Source organism: Phodopus roborovskii, unplaced genomic scaffold, assembly GCF_943737965.1.
Source record: "Phodopus roborovskii unplaced genomic scaffold, PHOROB, whole genome shotgun sequence".
Taxonomy (NCBI): domain Eukaryota; kingdom Metazoa; phylum Chordata; class Mammalia; order Rodentia; family Cricetidae; genus Phodopus; species Phodopus roborovskii.
Window position 1 is genome coordinate 6,653,923 of NW_026126618.1, and position 17,483 is coordinate 6,671,405.

Here is a 17,483-nt window from a genome sequence, read left to right on the forward strand (position 1 = left end):
TTTAATCCCAGCACTCAAGAGACAGAGGCAGATGGACCTCTGATGGGAGATGTACTCCTTACAGACCTCTGTGAGTCCACGGCCAGCCTGGGCTACATGAGATCGGATCAGTCTAAAAGAGAAACAGGGCTCGCACCTTTGATTCCAGCACTTGGTATGATATGCCTTTAATCCCAACACTATGGAAGTGGAGATAGGAGTTATATGCCTGGGCAGAGAGGGGACTGCAAGGCGGGAGGAGGCAGGAGTGCGTGGACTCAGAGGTTTGGTGGACAGCAGTGCAGGCTGAGGTTCAGGGGATCGCCACGCCACTTAGGTCTGGGTATCGGTGGAGGGTGACAACTCTCTAGTGGCCGGCCACTTTTTCTGATATTCAGTTTTAACCCCAGCATCTGTGTCTGAGTTATTATTATTACCAATGTCTCAGTTTTTATTATGAATATCAACTATTATTTGTGCCACAGGGTATTTTATCATAGCAACAGGAAAAGAAATGGTAACACCCAACAATCCCATTTGGAACCCTCCACTTTTAGGGCCTCCACTCTGAAGGTACTCCAATTCCTTAAGGGTTACTCTGAATTCTGTGATCCTCCAGGTGGACCATTCTAGTTAGGAAATACGGTCTCCATTACTCGGCTCAGCCTAAAGTGGTGGCAATGGTCTATAATCCTCAGGGGGCTGAGGAAGAAAAATCAAGGGTTCCCAGGTAGCTCAAGGGTACAGTACATAGAACTCCAGGCCAGACCAGGTTACATAGCGAGCCATTTCTCAGAAAAGCCAATAAACCCAAAGGATAAAAATCCTGCTAGGCCTAGGCATTTAGGGGCATTACTTTTGCCTCCTCCCCTGCTTGTTGCAAATTCTGTTTTTTTTTTTTTGGAAGGGGTCAGAGAGACCCCCCTCTTTTTTGTTTGCTTATCAAAACAGGGTTTCTCTGTGTAGCCTTGGAGCCTGTCCTGGACCTAGCTCCGTAGACCAGGCTGGCCTTGAACGCAGAGACGCTCTCGCCTCCGCCTTCTGAGTGCTAGGGTTAAAGGCATGCGCCACCTCCGCCGGGCGAGGAGCACCCCCCCCGCATTTTTTTATTTTTAATGTGAAATCAAAACATTTAGAATTATGTGTTAGGGCCTTGATAACCAGTTTCACGGTTAGAAGCTTTGCCATCGAGTTCCGGCCTGCCTCTTGCTCCGGCAGACGGAAAACCGCAGCAGCGTCAGCCGGCCGCGCCGTGCGGGAGGGAGCGCTGAATGAACAAACGGAACGAATGAATGAATGGGCTGCGTCGGGGGCCGGGCCTTTGTTACGTCGCCCCCGGGCGCAGGCGTGGTCGGTCGCACGTACGCCGCTGGTGGACGACGGACACCCGGCGTCGCGCAGATTCTGCCGCGGGCGAAAAGGCTCGCCTCTGCCTCGCGCCGCCTCCCCCAAGTCCCTGCCCCGCCGCGGAGCGTCACTTCCGCCACCCCGGGCTGGGGTTGGGGCGGGGAGTGCGGGGGAGGGGGCCGTCAGGTCGGACGGAAGGCCGCCCGAAGCCCGCGCCCAAGCCGGGACTACATTTCCCGAGGGGCCTCGGCGGAGGCGGCGGCGGCGGCGGGCGCGGCGACGTCCCCCGGAAGTGGAGTCCGGGACTTCCACTCGTGCGTGAGGCGAGCGGAGCCGGAGACAAGAGCAGAGGCCGAACTCGGGATCTGACAAGATGGCCGGGCTGCCCCGCAGGATCATCAAGGTAACCGCCCAGGCGGGCTTCGGGCCTCTCGCTCGGCTGGCTCCCCGCCGCCAGCGCGCCAGGCCGTGCGGCCATCCGCTCCCCGCGGCAGCCGCCGAGCGGCCCGAGGCACCGCGGAGAAGGGTCTGGCCTCGGCGGCGAGGAAGTCGGGCGCTGAGGAGGGGGCGCCGCGGAGACTTCCGGCCGCCGCTGGAAGCCGGGCGCCGGGGGCTGTCGGGCCGCGGGGCCGCGGCAGCGGAGGGGAGGCCAGGCCGGTGCCGGGTGCCGGGTGGAGGGCGGGGCGGCGGGCTCCGCGTCCGGCGCGGGCCTCGGCTGCCTTTCTTCGCCCCGCGGGCGGGAACCGCGCCGCGGCCCGCACTGCCGGCGTGGGTTGTGGCCGGGACTGGCCGCTTGGGCCCGGAGCCCCCTTCTCTCGGTCGGCGGCCCCGGGTGCGGAATGAATGAACGGGCCCCGAGGACCGGGCGGGGCCGCGGGCCGCGAGAGGCGGCTCCGGGAGGGCCGCGCGTCCCGCCGCCGGCCGCACATGCTGGTCCCGGCTGCCCGCACTCGGCCACGCCGCGGCCCTCCGTGGTCGCTGCCCCGCGTTGCTGCCGGTTGGTTATCACTGCGAAGTGATTTTTCTCCGGTTGGCAAACTCTTTTATTTTATTTTTTACTTATCTTTTGCCAACTGTTCCGAGGTGTCTGGAGGGCCTCGGTTTTGGGGGGTGATCTGTGATAGTTCGCCTCCCGGTTTTCGTGCGCCTTACATACCGAGCGGTCCTCTTCTGGAATACTGTGTGTTGAAAAGCACCCATGGGACCGTGAAAAAAACCCTATAATGATTTCCTAAAGTCTTTACATAACCGTTGAGTCTTGACACGATAGGTATTGTAATCCAACGAAAGTAGATTTTATATATATATATATATATATATATATACACACACACACATGCATACATATATATATATATATACACACATATGTATAGTGCATCTGTTTTTTGTGAAGGATATTTAGCTAAAAATCTGCACTGCTCAACATGCCAGGGAAATGCCCAAATTTGAAGCCTTGTTTTGCTTGCTGTAATCTAGTGAGCTTGAATTTACAGCAGTGTTAACTCTGCTGATGTTTTGGGCGAAATTTGTGTTAATTAAATAATTGAGGGCCTCTGTGAAAGATGGGATGCACCTCAGGCAGTCACAAATGGGTGTGAGGTTGGGTGTGGAGAGAAAGGTGCTTAAATTAGAAAACAAGAGCATTTATAGGACAAACATTCTTAGGAAGAAAGAATAAATTGTCAGTGAGCACTGGAGTCTTGACATAAAACTTTTACTGCTATATTATGAATCTCAGATTCTCTCAAAGTCGATTTTCATTGTTAGGTCTGGCATTGGAAGGTCTTCACTGATACAGACACATGAACACTAGTGATTGAAAAATGATTGCATCCCACCAGACCATTGAGTTTTTATTTATTTTTACTTTGGTTATGGACTAAACTTAGCACAGATTGATAATAAATAGAATTTTCTAAAATTTACAGTGAACTTAACAGTTGGTGTTATTTTTCAGTTTTGCTTGGTTCTGAAGATTAATATTCTGTAGTAATATAAAAGTCTTGGGGAAATAATTCTGTGGAATATTGGTTATGAATATACAGAAATGGTTTAAAATAGAAAGTTGAAGAGCTCTTTGTTCAATTCATTTGGTACACAATGCTTAAGCATATATTCAGTGTTGCCATTTTACTATTTTATAACAAGTTAGTGGTAAACTTGTGCTGCAACATATAATCTTTACAGTATTTTATTGCAGGCACCTCTAATTTATGTACTGTTAGTTGACTTTACTACTTATAGCTTTAAAGGACCTTTTTTTTTTTCCTTTGATCACTAGGGCAGTTTAAGAGATTAGAATATTTTTTAGTGTTCATTTTTGTATTAATGTAGGTTTAATCAGTTAAAAATATTCTTTTTCTAGTGTTAGGGATTGAATTGAAACTAGTTAGGTCTTTGTGCTCTGGAAATGCTTTACCACCAAGCAACACCCCAAGCAGAAAACATACTTACATTAAAATTTATTTTGAAAAGTAACTTTTGGGCCAGAGTTAGCTCAGGTGTGATGCTTACAAGCTTTCTGAGTTCTATCCTCAATATTGCACATAAACCACTCAAGGTATTGTATGTAAGTTTGTTTTGTTTTTTGTTTTTGTTTTTGTTTTGTTTTGTTTTTCTCCAAGACAGGTTTCTCTGTATTGCTTTGGTGTCTATCCTGGAACTTGATCTGTATGTAGACCAGGCTGGCCTAGAACTCAAAGAGATCCACCTATCTCTTCCTCCAGAGTGCTGGGATTAAGCGTGCGCCACCAGTGCCCAGTGGTGGTATATTTCCTGAGACAGTGGTTCACTACAGCCCTGGCTGGCCTGGAACTCAAATTTGCCTGACTCTGCCTCCAGTGCTGGGATTAAAGATGTGTGCCACCACACCTGTCATGGTGTTTTATACTCACACTTATAATTCCAGTGTGGTAGAGGCAGGGAGGGTTTAGAAGTTGATCATCCTTGGCTGCTTAGGGGGTTGTTTATTTCAAACACATTACTACAATACAGGGGTTTGTGTCATTGGAACAGTGAATGGGTAGGGGTAGCTGAGGCCATAGGAACATACTTTCTTCTATTGGATTATTTTATTTCTTGGTAGCCTTTGGCTTTCAAAGGAAAAGATTGCTATTACTAATAGCCCTTTTTAATTTATTTTATTTTTGAGACAATAACTCCATGTAACTTCTGTTGGCCTCAAACTCAGAGATCTTCCTGGATCTGCCTTCCTGTTTTGGAATTAAAAGTATTTAGGACACTATACCTGGCAATATTCTCATCTCACAAAATTCCTGTTTTGGAATTAAAAGTATTTAGGACAGTATACCTGGCAATATTACTCTTCTCATCTCACAAATACTAAGTAGTTTGATTTAGACAATTTGGTTTGGGCAGTTATTAATATGGTGCTTTCTACCTCTTGATGGCCATTGTATTTGTATATTTCTAAAGCCATTTGTTTCTTGATGACACTTTGAACTAGATAAAGTGTTTCACACCTAGTGACAGATTCAAATGGCTTTCCCATGATCCTAAAACTGGAAGTGTGACCTTTCCATCTCTTATTTGGAAGTGACATAAGGTATGTACAAATACCTTGATAGCGCGCTGGAGAGATGGCTCAGCCGTTAAAGGCTAGGCTCACAACCAAAAACAGATACCTTGATAGCAATAAAGTGCAAGGTATCCCTGTAGTGAGATAACCATTCCAGTGAACCTGTTGCACTGAATACTCCCATTGGGGCGTGGGGACAGGTGTGGCCTGGGGGGGACTAGGTCTGGGGCCCTGGACCCCAGCTCACTCTCTTACCTTCTGGCTGGAGACAAAGATCTGGAGGCATCTTTGGAACGGGAACTTGCAGTGGTCATCTGTTTGTGGTGTTAGTGATTTCTCCCTGAATTAACATCCATCAGCCAATACTGTGTCCCAGAATCTTATTTCTCATGAGATATACCTCCCCCCTTCACTTTAGACAGGGTCTCTGTGTAGCCTTTGCTGGCCTGATTGCTGGGATTAAAGGCTTGGGCCACCATACCCAGATGAGATGACTTTTTGATACTGTTCACTCAGTGGCAATCTCTCAGATTCCTGTGTTCGATCCATTAGAAATTCTGTAGGCTCTACTTTCTTTCTATGTTAGGCATACTTTTCCCATGTGTCTGAAGCCCCTGGTCAAGTCTGTGTTTGTTGCATTAACATTTCGAAAAACTACAGTGGTTTCTCATCACATGTTAAAATCAACATCTTGACAAACCACCCCAGCTACAAAGGCCTTCATACATCTGGGATCAGCTCATCTGAACTTCCATTGTGTTGCCTTTGCTCTCCCTTGGATACTGAATGGTTAAGGTTATTCAGTCATGGGGTAATGTATTGTGTTCTTCTCTTGGAAGTCCTGTCCTTAGAAAGGGCTACCTTAATTTTAATTTGTTTCTATATCCCCATAATCCCCTCTTTTTTTGTGTGTAGCGCTTAACTCTTCTTAAAGCTGTATTATGACTTTGGGTGATTCCTGGCTGGCATTGCTTCTTAATGTCAAGAGAAACTTTGGCAAATATATGATAGATACTGCAATACTATTTGATATAGTAAATGAGATTTATTTGTAAAAAGTTCTTTTGTTTTTTGAGATAGAGTTTCTGTGTGTAGCTTTTGAATTTGTCCTGGAACTCACTGTAGACCAGGCTGGCCATCACCAAGTAGATAGCGCCATATTAATAACCACTGCCTAGCTTTTTTTTTTTCTTCATAAAACGTTTACAGGAGCTGTGATTGTATACTTTGACTTGATATTGTTGCTGTGTTTAGTAGTGTTCATTTGAACCAGCAGTTTCTGAAGAGATTTTTTTCTCTATATACACATGATTTCATGTGAACCAGGCTGGCTTCAAGGCTGAGGGTGGCCTTGAGCTTGTGTCCCTGTGTCCAGGCGCCACTGCCTAGTTTGATGTAGTGCTGAGTATTGGACAGGGCTCCCATGGTAGGCGAGCAGTCTGCCGACTGTCCTGTCCCGTGTCCCCCAAACTCATCAAGAAAACAAGACCAAGCTCTACAGGGTGCAGACAGGGTTAAGAGTCGCACATTTGGCCTTCACTACCGACACCAGTGTTTCATTGTGTCTTGTCAGAAAGACCACAGTAATTCAGCTTCTTCCCTACTCATGCAAATACTTGATATCCTCTCCACCCACCTGGCCAACCATTTCCCTTCAAGGTGACTCACTTTTTATAGAGCTGCCTTTTAGGATTTTAATTAATTGTTTGTTGATAGCTTTTAAATTGTGTCTTGCTTCAGCCTCTAGAGTGCTTGGATTATAGAGTGTAGACCACCACATCATTTGGCATTAGAATTTTTCTCAGTTCAAAGCTACACAAAGGCCTCTCAAGTGAGAGATTTATTTATTATAAAGAAGAACTTGTTATTTTGGGAACACATGTAAATCTATTTCAGCTTTTGTTACACAGATAGGATCCTCTGATCTTAAAAACCTTAATTTTTAGCAGGCTGTGGTTGCACACACCTTTGATCCCCAGCACTCAGGAGGCAGAGGCTTTGTGCATCTCTGAGTTTTGGACCAGTCTGATTTAAAGAGCAAGTTCCAGGACAGCCAGAATACACCCAGAATGTTTGTCTTAAGCCCTCCCCCCCACTTCAAGTGTGTGCATGTATGCATGCTTATGTATGCATGGACCATGACATACCTATGGAGCTTAGAGGAAGTGGGTTCTCCTTCAACCATGAGTTCTGGGGGCAGAACTCAGATTGTCATGTTTATGCTTTTTTACTCACTGAGCCATCTCTGATCCCATTTGATTGTTTTGAGACTATGTTGGTCTTGAATTTGACATTATGCATCAGCTTCCAGAGTGTTGGGATCACAGGCATACCAACACATCCAAAGTTATATTCTTTTTTTCTTTTCTTTTCTTTTTTTTTTTAAATTAGTCATGGACAAGGAAGTACTGTCTGATAAAATGGTACTGACTTACTGAAGGAGTAGACTTATTTGATAAACCTAGTAAGCTGGTGATGTGGTGGAGGTCTGTAGCTAGCTCAGGTGATAGATTGCCTCCCTAGTGTGTAAAAGCCCTGGGTTTGGTGGCTCATGGGCTGTAGTTTGAGCACTCAGGAGGTAGATGCAGAAAGATCTATCCTCTTCTACTGAGTTCCATCCAGCCTTGAATAAATCCATTTCAAAACCAGCCCGTCACCCATCGAACCTACTTACAGAGCAAGTGAGTTTCTTGAGATTAACCATCCCCTCCCCCATTTTACTTTTCCCTGTTTGGTGAGGGTTTCTGCTTCTGTCCCCTATCCTGCTCTGTCTTTTAGTTCTTTTTGAGTCAGGGCCAGGCTGTGCTGTGCAGCCCAGAACGGCTTCTTGATTTGACCCTCTTGTTTCAGCCTCCTAAGTATTGAGATTGTGGAGGCATGCATGTCCTACCCAGACACATTCTTGGGTTTTTAGTTTTTCAGTCCTGCAACTCACTATGTAGTTTGGGCTTGTTCGTTTTGCACATTTTAAGCCCAAGCTCCTACTACTGATTCATAGCCAGCCCCTAAAATATTTTGAAACATTGACTTCAGCATCTAATTGCTGATGCATCTCGGTTTAAAAAAGAAAATTGGCTGTTCAGATTTGCAAGTGCTCTGTTAATTTTGTTGTTGTTTCTTTTTTATTTTGGATTTTCTAGACAGTTTCTCTGTATTGCTTTGGAAGCTGTCCTGGAACTTGCTCTGTAGATCAGGCTGGCCTCGAACTCACAGAGATCCTCCTGCCTCTGCCTCCTGGGTGCTGGGATTAAAGGCGTGCGCCACCACTGCCTGGTGTTCTGTTTTCAGTGCTATCACTTGTTTTGTCTTTGTCAGGTTGTTTAATTTTAGAAGATCAATTTGTATTCTCACAGTCTTCACAGATTTAGGGATTGCAGCTATGGTTGCTAAGAAAACACTTCAGTAAACTAGTAAGGCTCCAAGGGTACATTTCATTCTTTCATAACTGATTTGTCTGCCTTTCTGTCTTCTACTTGAAAGTTGTGTTCTTACCCAGAGGGACTAGTAAACACAAGTATTTTGGAATAAGGTAGAGGCAGAGCAGTGATGTATTCCATAAATGTGATTTTATAGCATCTTAAAAACTTTAGGGTTGTGGCACACACGCCTTTAATCCCAGCACTCGGGAGGCAGAGGTAGGCTGATCTCTTAGTTTGAGGCCAGTCTGGTGTACAAAGCAAGTTTCAGGATAGGTTCCAAATCTACCGAGAAACCCTGTCTCAAAAAAACAAACAACTTTAGGGTTAGGATTTGTTGAAAATCATTACTATTTATTTAATCATTGTGTTCAGAGTTAGCATTAGTAACTGTTGAACAGCCACCTTGGCTACATAAGGAGTATATGGGAAGGGGGCTCAATGATTCTATATTTGCTTAACATGTTTGAGGCCCTGGATTTGATACCTACCTAGTACTACAAAATAAACTCTTGGGTAGGCCAAGGCTTATCAATTTTTAAATTGTTAAATTCAAATTTAGTCTGTGGATAATGTTCACTAGAGGGTTGTACCTTTTCTTCTCGATATGGTCTTACACTATTGGTATTGGTTTCTTTTCCTGTTGCTGTGATTAAAACTCTGCATAAAAACAGCTTAAGTGCTTTAATCCCAGCACTAAGGAGGCAGAGGCAGGTAGATCTCAGTGAGTTTGAGGCCAGCTTGGTCTACAGAGCGAGTTCCAGGGTATCCAAGGCTACGTAGAGAAACCCTGTCTCAAAACCAAATAAAAAAAACAGCAAAAAACAAAAATATCCCCAAAACTTAAGAGAATGGGTTTTTTTATTACTTTAAGATTATTTTATTTGTATAGGTGTTTTACCTTTATGTATGTCTGTACACCATGTGCTTTGTATGTGTCTGTATGCCTGGTGTCAGTGGAAGCTGGAAGAGGGCATCAGATCCTGTGGAACTGGAGTTAAACATGGTTGTGAGCTGTTCTGTGGGTGCTGGGAATTGAAACCAGGTCTCTGAGAGAGTAGTCAGTGCTCTTAACCACTGAGCTATTCTCTAGCCTGAGAAAGGCCATTGGATCACAGTTTATAAGTATGGTTCACTCTAGTGGAGAAGCTAAAGGCAAGGGTTTGAGTCACCTGGTCAAGTTGTATCTGCACAGAAAGCCAAGAATAGTGAGTGTTCACGTTCAGTTAACATCCATCTTTACACAGCCCAGAAACCAAGCCCAGGAAAGGAATGGTACCACCTTCCTTTAGGGTCAGTCATCTTCCCATCCCAATTAAAGAAATCAAGGGAGTGCCCATGTGCTAACTTAATCTCTCATAGAGTAAAAACTACGCTTGTCTTGTAGGTGATACCAGATATTGTCATATTGATAATCTGTATTACTTATCATATTCAGGCTTTCCCAACCTTACTATATATCTAGCTTTGGACTCTGCAGCCCTCCAGTCTCAGCCTTTCAAATAATGGAATTACAGGTATATGAGACACCATGCCCAGGTTTGTGGCTACTGGTCTTGAAATGAGGTTGACCTACAGTTTTTTACTCTATATAATAATGGTAATGATAACGAACTAGGCATTGTTCTAAACATGTTCTAAGAATTCATTTAATTCCATCAACAATCCTGTGAGTGTATTATCCCCATTTAATAAATCAACTGTCCTGCACAGGGGGATCAGTGATTTATGGAGAATTGATTTGAACCCAAGTGGTTTAGTTCCCTGGGCTAAGTACTACACATATTGATGCATGTATTTTTTGTGTGTGGACCAGTGAAATGGAAGCATGTCCAAGTGAAGGAGCTAGGTACTTCATTTTCTTGATTTAAAAAAAAAAATCTTCACTAGGCAGTGGTGGTGCCTGCCTTTAATCTCAGCACTCTGGAGCCAGAGGCAGGCCTGGTTGGTCTACAGAGTGCCAGGACAGGCTCCAAAGCTAGCTACACAAGGAAGGGGTGGGGTGGGGGAAGGAGAGGAAAAGGAAAAGAAAACTTACTTGTGAGTGTGTTAGTGTTTTGCCTTTATGTTGTATGTGTGCCATGTGTGTTCCTGGTGTCTGGAAGCCAGAAGAGGATGCTAGATCCCTTGGAACTAGTGTTAAGGACAGTTATTAGTTCCTGTGTGGGTACTAGGAACCCAACCTGGACCCTCTGCGAGAATAGTAAGTGGTCCTAACTACTGAGCCATCTCTCCAGGCCCTGTCTTTCTTTTTGCTCCCCCCACTAACAGAAATTTTGAAGCATTTTTTAAAATTTATTTTTACATTCCAATCCTAGTTCCCCCCCTCCCCACCTGCTCCCCAGAGAAGGTAATTCCTCCCCTAGGAAGTCGTCTAACTCTGTCCCATCATCTCTTGAAAGCAGGTCCAAGGCATCTCTCCACCCCCACACCTCTGGGTTTAGGCTGAGCAAGGTATCTCTTCATATAAAACAGGCTCCACTAAGTCAGTTTGTGCGTTAGATCTTGGACTCACTGCCAGTGGCCTCATACATTGTCCCAATCATACCATTGTCACTTATAAAAGAGAGTCTATTTCAGTCTTATTCAGGTTCCCCATTTGTCAGACTGGAGTCAGTGATCTCTCACTAGCTCAGGTCAGCTGAGTCTGTGGGTTTCCCCATCATGGTCTTGACTCCTTTGTTCATATTATCACTCCTCCCTCACTGTGATTGTACTTCAGGAGCCTGGCCCATTGGTTAGTTGTGGATTTCTGCATCTGCTTCCATCTGTTTCTGGAAGAGGGTTCTAGCTTCTCTGGGGCTGTAGATTGTAGGCTGAGTATCTTTTGCTTTAATGTCGGTATCCACTTATGAGTGAGTACATACTATATTTGTCTTTCTGGGTCAGGGTTACCTCACAGGATGTTTTTTTCTAGTTCCCCAACAGAATTCTTTTCTGTTTAATCACAGGCTTTTGCCTAATGTAATATTGAAGTTTGTTGTAGATTTGCTCAACTTCCTTGAACTAAAAGTTTGTGGTTCTTTGAGACTACTAGAAAGTACTTATCACTATTTCCTGAATCTCTCCCTTCATATTGAGATCTTGCTATGTGTGTGGCCTGCATTCTCAAACAGGCAGTCTGCCTGCCTTAGCATTCCCAAATGCTAGGATTAATTACAACCACGTGGTACCAAGTTTGGCTCTGTTCTTAAAATGAAGAGACATTCAAGTGTCATTATATCACACTGAAACCAATAAACAAAATTTTGTGGTTTTGGCTGGGCGATGATGGTTGTGGTTTATGCCTTTAATCCCGACACTCTGGAGGCAGAGGCAGACTGATCTCTGTGAGTTCAAAGTCAGCCTGGTCTACAGAGTGAGTTCCAGGACAGCCAGGGCTGTTACACAGAGAAAGCCTTTCTCAACAAACAAACAAAGCTTTGTGTTCTACTAAATAAGCCTAAAGAGTAATATTCTTTTGCTCCCATTGTGTTTTCAACTCAAGGTATTTATTCATACCTGACTCCCCCATTTGGAGAGAAGTTTTCTTCTCATTCAGTTTTCTTCTGCTTGCAAAGAATTCTTGGTGTTAGTTTAGGAAAAGAAAAAATTCACAGTTGGGAACAGCAATTTACAGCTATAAAACTTGACTTTTCTTAATCTTGGCTGTAAAATAGCTATTCTCATTAAGGCACCCCCCCCCCACACACACACACAAAGCCATGCCTGTTTTGTTGTTGCTTTTTCTTTGTTTTATTATGCTGGAATTAAAGGTAGGACCCCATGTATATAGTATTTTATTGCTCCCCCTTTTTGACTATTTGAGATAGGGTCTGGGCTGAAATTGCCCAGGTGAATTTGGGATGATATTTCTGCTTCAGCATCTAGCCATTTTATCCTACTAAGTCTAGCTTGTAGCTTAGGTTTGTTACTAGCTAACTCTTACATTTTAAAACTAACCCACATTTTTTAAGTGCGCTCTGTCATGTGGCACCATTTCTCAGTATAGCAAGTTCATCTCCCATCTCTCTTCCTCTGCCTCCTTGCCACTCCCCAGACTGCTACTCTTCTTTGAGATCTTTTTGTCTGCCACTCACACATAACCTCTACCTCTCCAACTGTTGGCCAGTCAGCATCTTTATTAAATCAATCACAGTGACATTCATGTGATGTAAAGGAACTACACCAGCTCGGGTTTTTGTTGTTGTTTTGATTTTAACACAAGATTTAGTCTGGTTTGTTTTGGTTTTATGAGACAGAGTTTCTCTGTGTTGCTGTCCTTGAACTCAGAGATCATTCTGCCTCTAACTCCAGAGTTCTGGGATTAAAAGCATGCAACACCACTGCCTGGTTCATTTGTTGTTTGTATTTATTTATTTATTTATTTATTTATTTATTTATTTATTTATTTTTGAGATAGGGTTTCTCTGTATTGCTCTGGAGCCTGCCCTGGAACTAGCTCTGTAGACCAGGCTGGCCTTGAACTGACAGAGATCCACCTGCTTCTGCCTCCCGAGTGCCAGGATTAAAGGAGTGTGCCACCGATGACTAGCCACTTGTTTTAAGGTATAATTTATATAATGTAAAATTCAGTACTTTCAAAATTTGAAATTTAGTGTTTTGTTAAAAAATATATTCAGAGCCATTTGGCTAACACCACTCATTCCAAAAGAAGTATTTCCAAACCTTGCAAAAGAAATCCTCTGCATACATATATGTATTGCTTTAGGACCTGACATATACATAGCTCACTTGGTAAAATGCATGCCTATCTTGCACAAAGCCATGAATCCAGCAATTGCTCATATACTGGGTGTGGTGGTACATGGGTCATAGTCTCAGCACTGAGGAATTAGAGCCAGAGGACCAGACGTCTGGTCAAAGTAATCTTTGAACCAGGCCTGGGTTATGGGTGACTGCATGAACAAAACAGAACAAACTGGCTTTTAGATTTACATTATTTCCTGATTTTTATCTTCACTTAGAAGGCTTGTTCATTTTATCCAACTTTGTTTTACAGAGAAAGATTTACATTTTCTGGCCTGTTCTCTGATGTTCTCTGATGTGTATCAACATAGTGTTTCTTTTGTTAGCCTCTCCAAGTGTCAATTTAGTTGTCTGTCATCCATCCCTCTTCCTCCAGATTTTTTTGTTTTGGTTTTTGTTCTCTTCTGGAATTTTTTTTTCATCACTTTTCTTCATTCATAAACACACTTTTTCACAGTGAAACATCTGAAAATGTAACATTGGGTCTCCATTGTGGGTAGGATTGGGTTCCAACTCCATCTGCCATGTAAAATCTCATAGTTGGGCTAGTGAGATGGCTCAGTGGGCAAAGGTTCTTTCTCCAAGCCTGACAACCTGAGTTCACTTCCTGGGGACGAGCATTGTGAAGAGAGAACAGATTTCTTCAAGTTGTCCTCTGAGTGTGCAATACACATACATGCACACAGAACATGAGAAGTAAAACCTTAGAATCTTCCCTTTCATCTTAATTATTTCATTGATCCTTTCTGTGCTTCCTCCCCTATGCAGTTTCTATATTGGTCACAGTGGTGAATGTCTGCTCCCGAGTTAAGTCATTCCTGGCTGTCCAGTGGGGAATGGTGATTAACTTGGCTCTCAGTATTGGATAAATTCCAAATTGGATGAATGTCAGGTGATTCTGGATAGGAAAAGAATCCTTGAGGAACAAGCTTTCTCTCAGTTTCTCTTGACACCTTCTTTGTTTAGAGTTTAACAGGCATACGGGCATACGAAGATACGTGAGAGGTGTGACTTCATAGCTGACACCGATTTTGCAGTGTAGATGTTTTTAAAGTGCCTGACATGGCCCTGCCTGTAGGTAGGAATAAGTCGCTCTTGTTACATAGTGTTTGGCTTCAGTCCTGTAGAGATTTTTGTAGGCTATTGGTTAAGCTTTAGGGGGGAAGGCTGCTGTACTTTATAGCTTTAAGTAGTCATTACATATTAGATAAAAAGACTCCTAATATAGTTCATATTCTACCATAGTAGATGTTTCTGTGTACATTTCTAAAATGTTTTCAGAGATGGTTCTGATGAGTAAGTAATTTATATGAATATACAAACCAGCTTCAAGGATTAATCCCCACATCTCAGTCTCTTTAATAGGTATTCCGGCTAAATCTAGGTAGCTTTTTTGTATTTTTTTATACTATACCTCCGGGGGTGGGAAGGTGTCAGCTTCTGGTGAGCTGACTGTAGCTTTGCAAAAGAATTTTTACAATTTACACAATTTACACCTTAGCAGGTCAATTTCCACTCAACCAAAACCTGTTGTGTGAATGAAGCTCCCTGAAGGGACAAAAGCCACAGCAATTCCTGGTCACAGGGCTTCTCAGTTTTGTGAGTCCTCCCACAGCTAAGTTTTGCATAGGCTTTGAGCTTTTTAGGAAACACTCAGGTAAGAACTTCAAAAGGTAGCAGTCATAACAGGCAGGTCAAAAAGCCAGGTGCTAACACTCCAGAATCAAACTAGCTGCAAAACTCTATGGGGACTCCTGCTACATTTAATTTTTTTTTTTTAATGTGTATTGGTGTTTTGCCTGCATGTATCTCTGTGTGAGGGTGTTGATCCTCTGTAACTGGAGTTAGAGACAGGTGTGAGCTGCCTTTTTGGTGCTGGGAACTGAATCTGGATCCTCTGGAAGAACAACCAGAGCTGCTTACTACTTTTGTTTTTGTTTGAGACCGTTCTCAATGCGATGTGCACCATCGCCTGGCTTAAATTTATTTTAAGAGTAATTTTTTTATGACTTTGTAGCTCAAACTGGTAGCATAAAATGAGTTCCATATTTATATTTTTAATTTTTTACATTTTATTGATTTATGTTGTGTATGTATCTGTGTATGTGAGTATATGCATTCTGTAGTGTGCGTGTGGAGAGCAGAAAACAGCTTTTGAGAGTGAGCTCTCCCCTTCTACCTTGTGGGTTCAGGGATTGAAGTTAGGTCCTCAAGCTTTAGCCCCTTTACCTGTTGAGTAATTTTACTGGCCCGTTTTTTAAATTTCTGACTATGTTGTATGTGAATGCAGGCATGTGTGTGCAATGGCTTGTATATCATCAAGCGTATCAGCAAGTGCTTTTTACCTGCTGAGCCATCTATCTCTCCAGTCCTTCACATCCTTAGGGGGGAAAAAGAAGAAAGAAACTAAACAACAATTTTGAGGTAGAGAGCACACACATTAATGGTGAGTATGACCTGTGTGGAAGAGGCCTCAAGTATCATCCCTCAGGAGCTGTCCATCTTGTGTTTTGAGACAGGGACCTGGGCCTTGTTGATAGGCTAGACTGGCTGATTGATAGCCCTGGAACCTGCATGTCTTTATCTCCCCAGCACTAGAGTTATAATGCATGCCTGGCTTTAGTGTAGTGCAGGGAATCAAAGCTGTCTCCTCAGCCCTAAGATCTTCAATATGCTAAAAAGTCAATGTTGAGGCTGTGTTCATTATTGCATTTGAGGGGATGCCTGCACTTAGGAGATACAACAGAATAACCAACCTAAGTTTGAGACCAGCTAGGGATACATAGTGAGACAGCTTAAAAATCTAAGGGGTGGGGGTGGAGGAAGGAAAGAGCTAAATGGGGAGAGGGATGCAAAGAGAGAAGGAAGCTGCTGGAAGAGCAATAAATAAATTGAGCCTGGTGCTCTGGCTCTAGGTTTTGGTCCTTCTAAGTGTATAATCTGTAGTTACACTGTAGAAAGCTGTTGAGCAGAAGTGTAAACAGTCTGTGGAAGTTGGGACAGTCTGTCCTATTTTCCCACCACCACTTTTTCTGCCATTTACAGCCACTTTCTAGCTTCCTAAATCTTTAGACTTGCATTCCTATTCCCAGTTGGTCATTTTCTTTTCTTCATGGAGATGCTCATCTCTTCCACTAGTATAGGATTGAGACACACATGTGGGTGTTAACTATCATTAGATTTTCCGGATAGGAGAAGTGTTGCGGAGCTAAAATATGCTCATGTCTTAGCGTTATTCTAATGCTCCAGAGTAAAATGCTGATCGTAGGGAATATGATATGTGGTTATGAATAGTCTGAGCACAAAACCCAGGGCCAGAGTCTTTTGGCTTGACTTTTGTCTCTGCCAAATAGTAGCTTGAGTAACTTAATTCGAGCTTTGTGGGGATGGATGGATGAACAGACGGATGTGCGCTCTCTCTCTCTCTCTCTCTCTCTCTCTCTCTCTCTCTCTCTCACACACACACACACACACACACACACTGTTAGCTTCAGGATGGTTAAAGTTGAAAGAACAGAGCATAACATAATGCTGAGCATTATGTAGTATTGGTTCTTACTATTATTACTGATTTTTTTTTTTAACAAAGATTCTCCTTCACTATAAAGAAATTTACTGTAGCCTACTGAGTAGAAGTTTTGAATCAGTTACATAGTAGTGCTAAGTTTAATTCTGAAATGAACCAGCCATTTTTGAAAGCCAATGATACCCACTTAGCAATAGTGGTTAGGAAAATGGGATATTTTGTATAAAAATGAGCATGTGAAATCCATTTTCTATGTATTAGAAGTTCTATAAAGAAGTTGACCCTGGAACCAGCAAAATGGCACCCAGTATACACCTAAGAAAAAGATGACATTGCAGCTGATAAATTGAACTTTTATTCTTTAACTGAAGATATTTTCAATCTTGTACATCACAGCTGCAGAGGCTGCCGTTCATACAGACAGCATTGTGAATGGTGCTGTTCTGAAGTTGTGCAGCCTTACCAAGGGAGGGAGACAACCCTTAAAACCTGAATGCCTCCTATATTACCCGTTTTACTTTATTCTCTCCCCCCCCCTCCTTCTCCATCCCTTCTCTCCCTCCTTGGCTGTCCTGTAACTCCCTCTGTGAAGGCAGGGGCTGGGCCCCAATTTAAAGGGGATTTAAAAGAGTCCACCAGACCCAAGATAAATGATAAATAGATATTTATTAGGGAAGCACATAGATAAGAGTAAATAAACTCTGCAGTCTTCCTGCTGCAGAAGATGGAGACAGCCCCTCCTCTACTTTATAATGGGGTCGCATCTGCACCTGAAACCACGCCCAAAAGGTGTGGTCACCACCAAAAGTTAATTGACAAGGCAAGATGCCATCACACCTCTAAACTACACTGGTCCTGAATTCAGAGATCTACCTGCCTCTGTCTCCCAAGTGCTGTGATCAAAGTTGTGTGCCACCACACTTGG

General features: G+C 43.4%; 1 protein-coding gene across 1 annotated transcript in view; it reads left to right on the forward strand.

The window, feature by feature from the left end:
* Positions 1 to 1,360: 1,360 nt before the first annotated feature.
* The window catches only part of Ube2n (ubiquitin conjugating enzyme E2 N), a 30,744-nt gene continuing 14,621 nt past the window's right edge, over positions 1,361 to 17,483 (forward strand). The window contains exon 1 of the mRNA XM_051206280.1: positions 1,361 to 1,729. Within this exon, the coding sequence (XP_051062237.1) occupies positions 1,700 to 1,729 (30 nt within the window). The 5' untranslated portion in view covers positions 1,361 to 1,699. The remainder of the gene's footprint in view (positions 1,730 to 17,483) is intronic.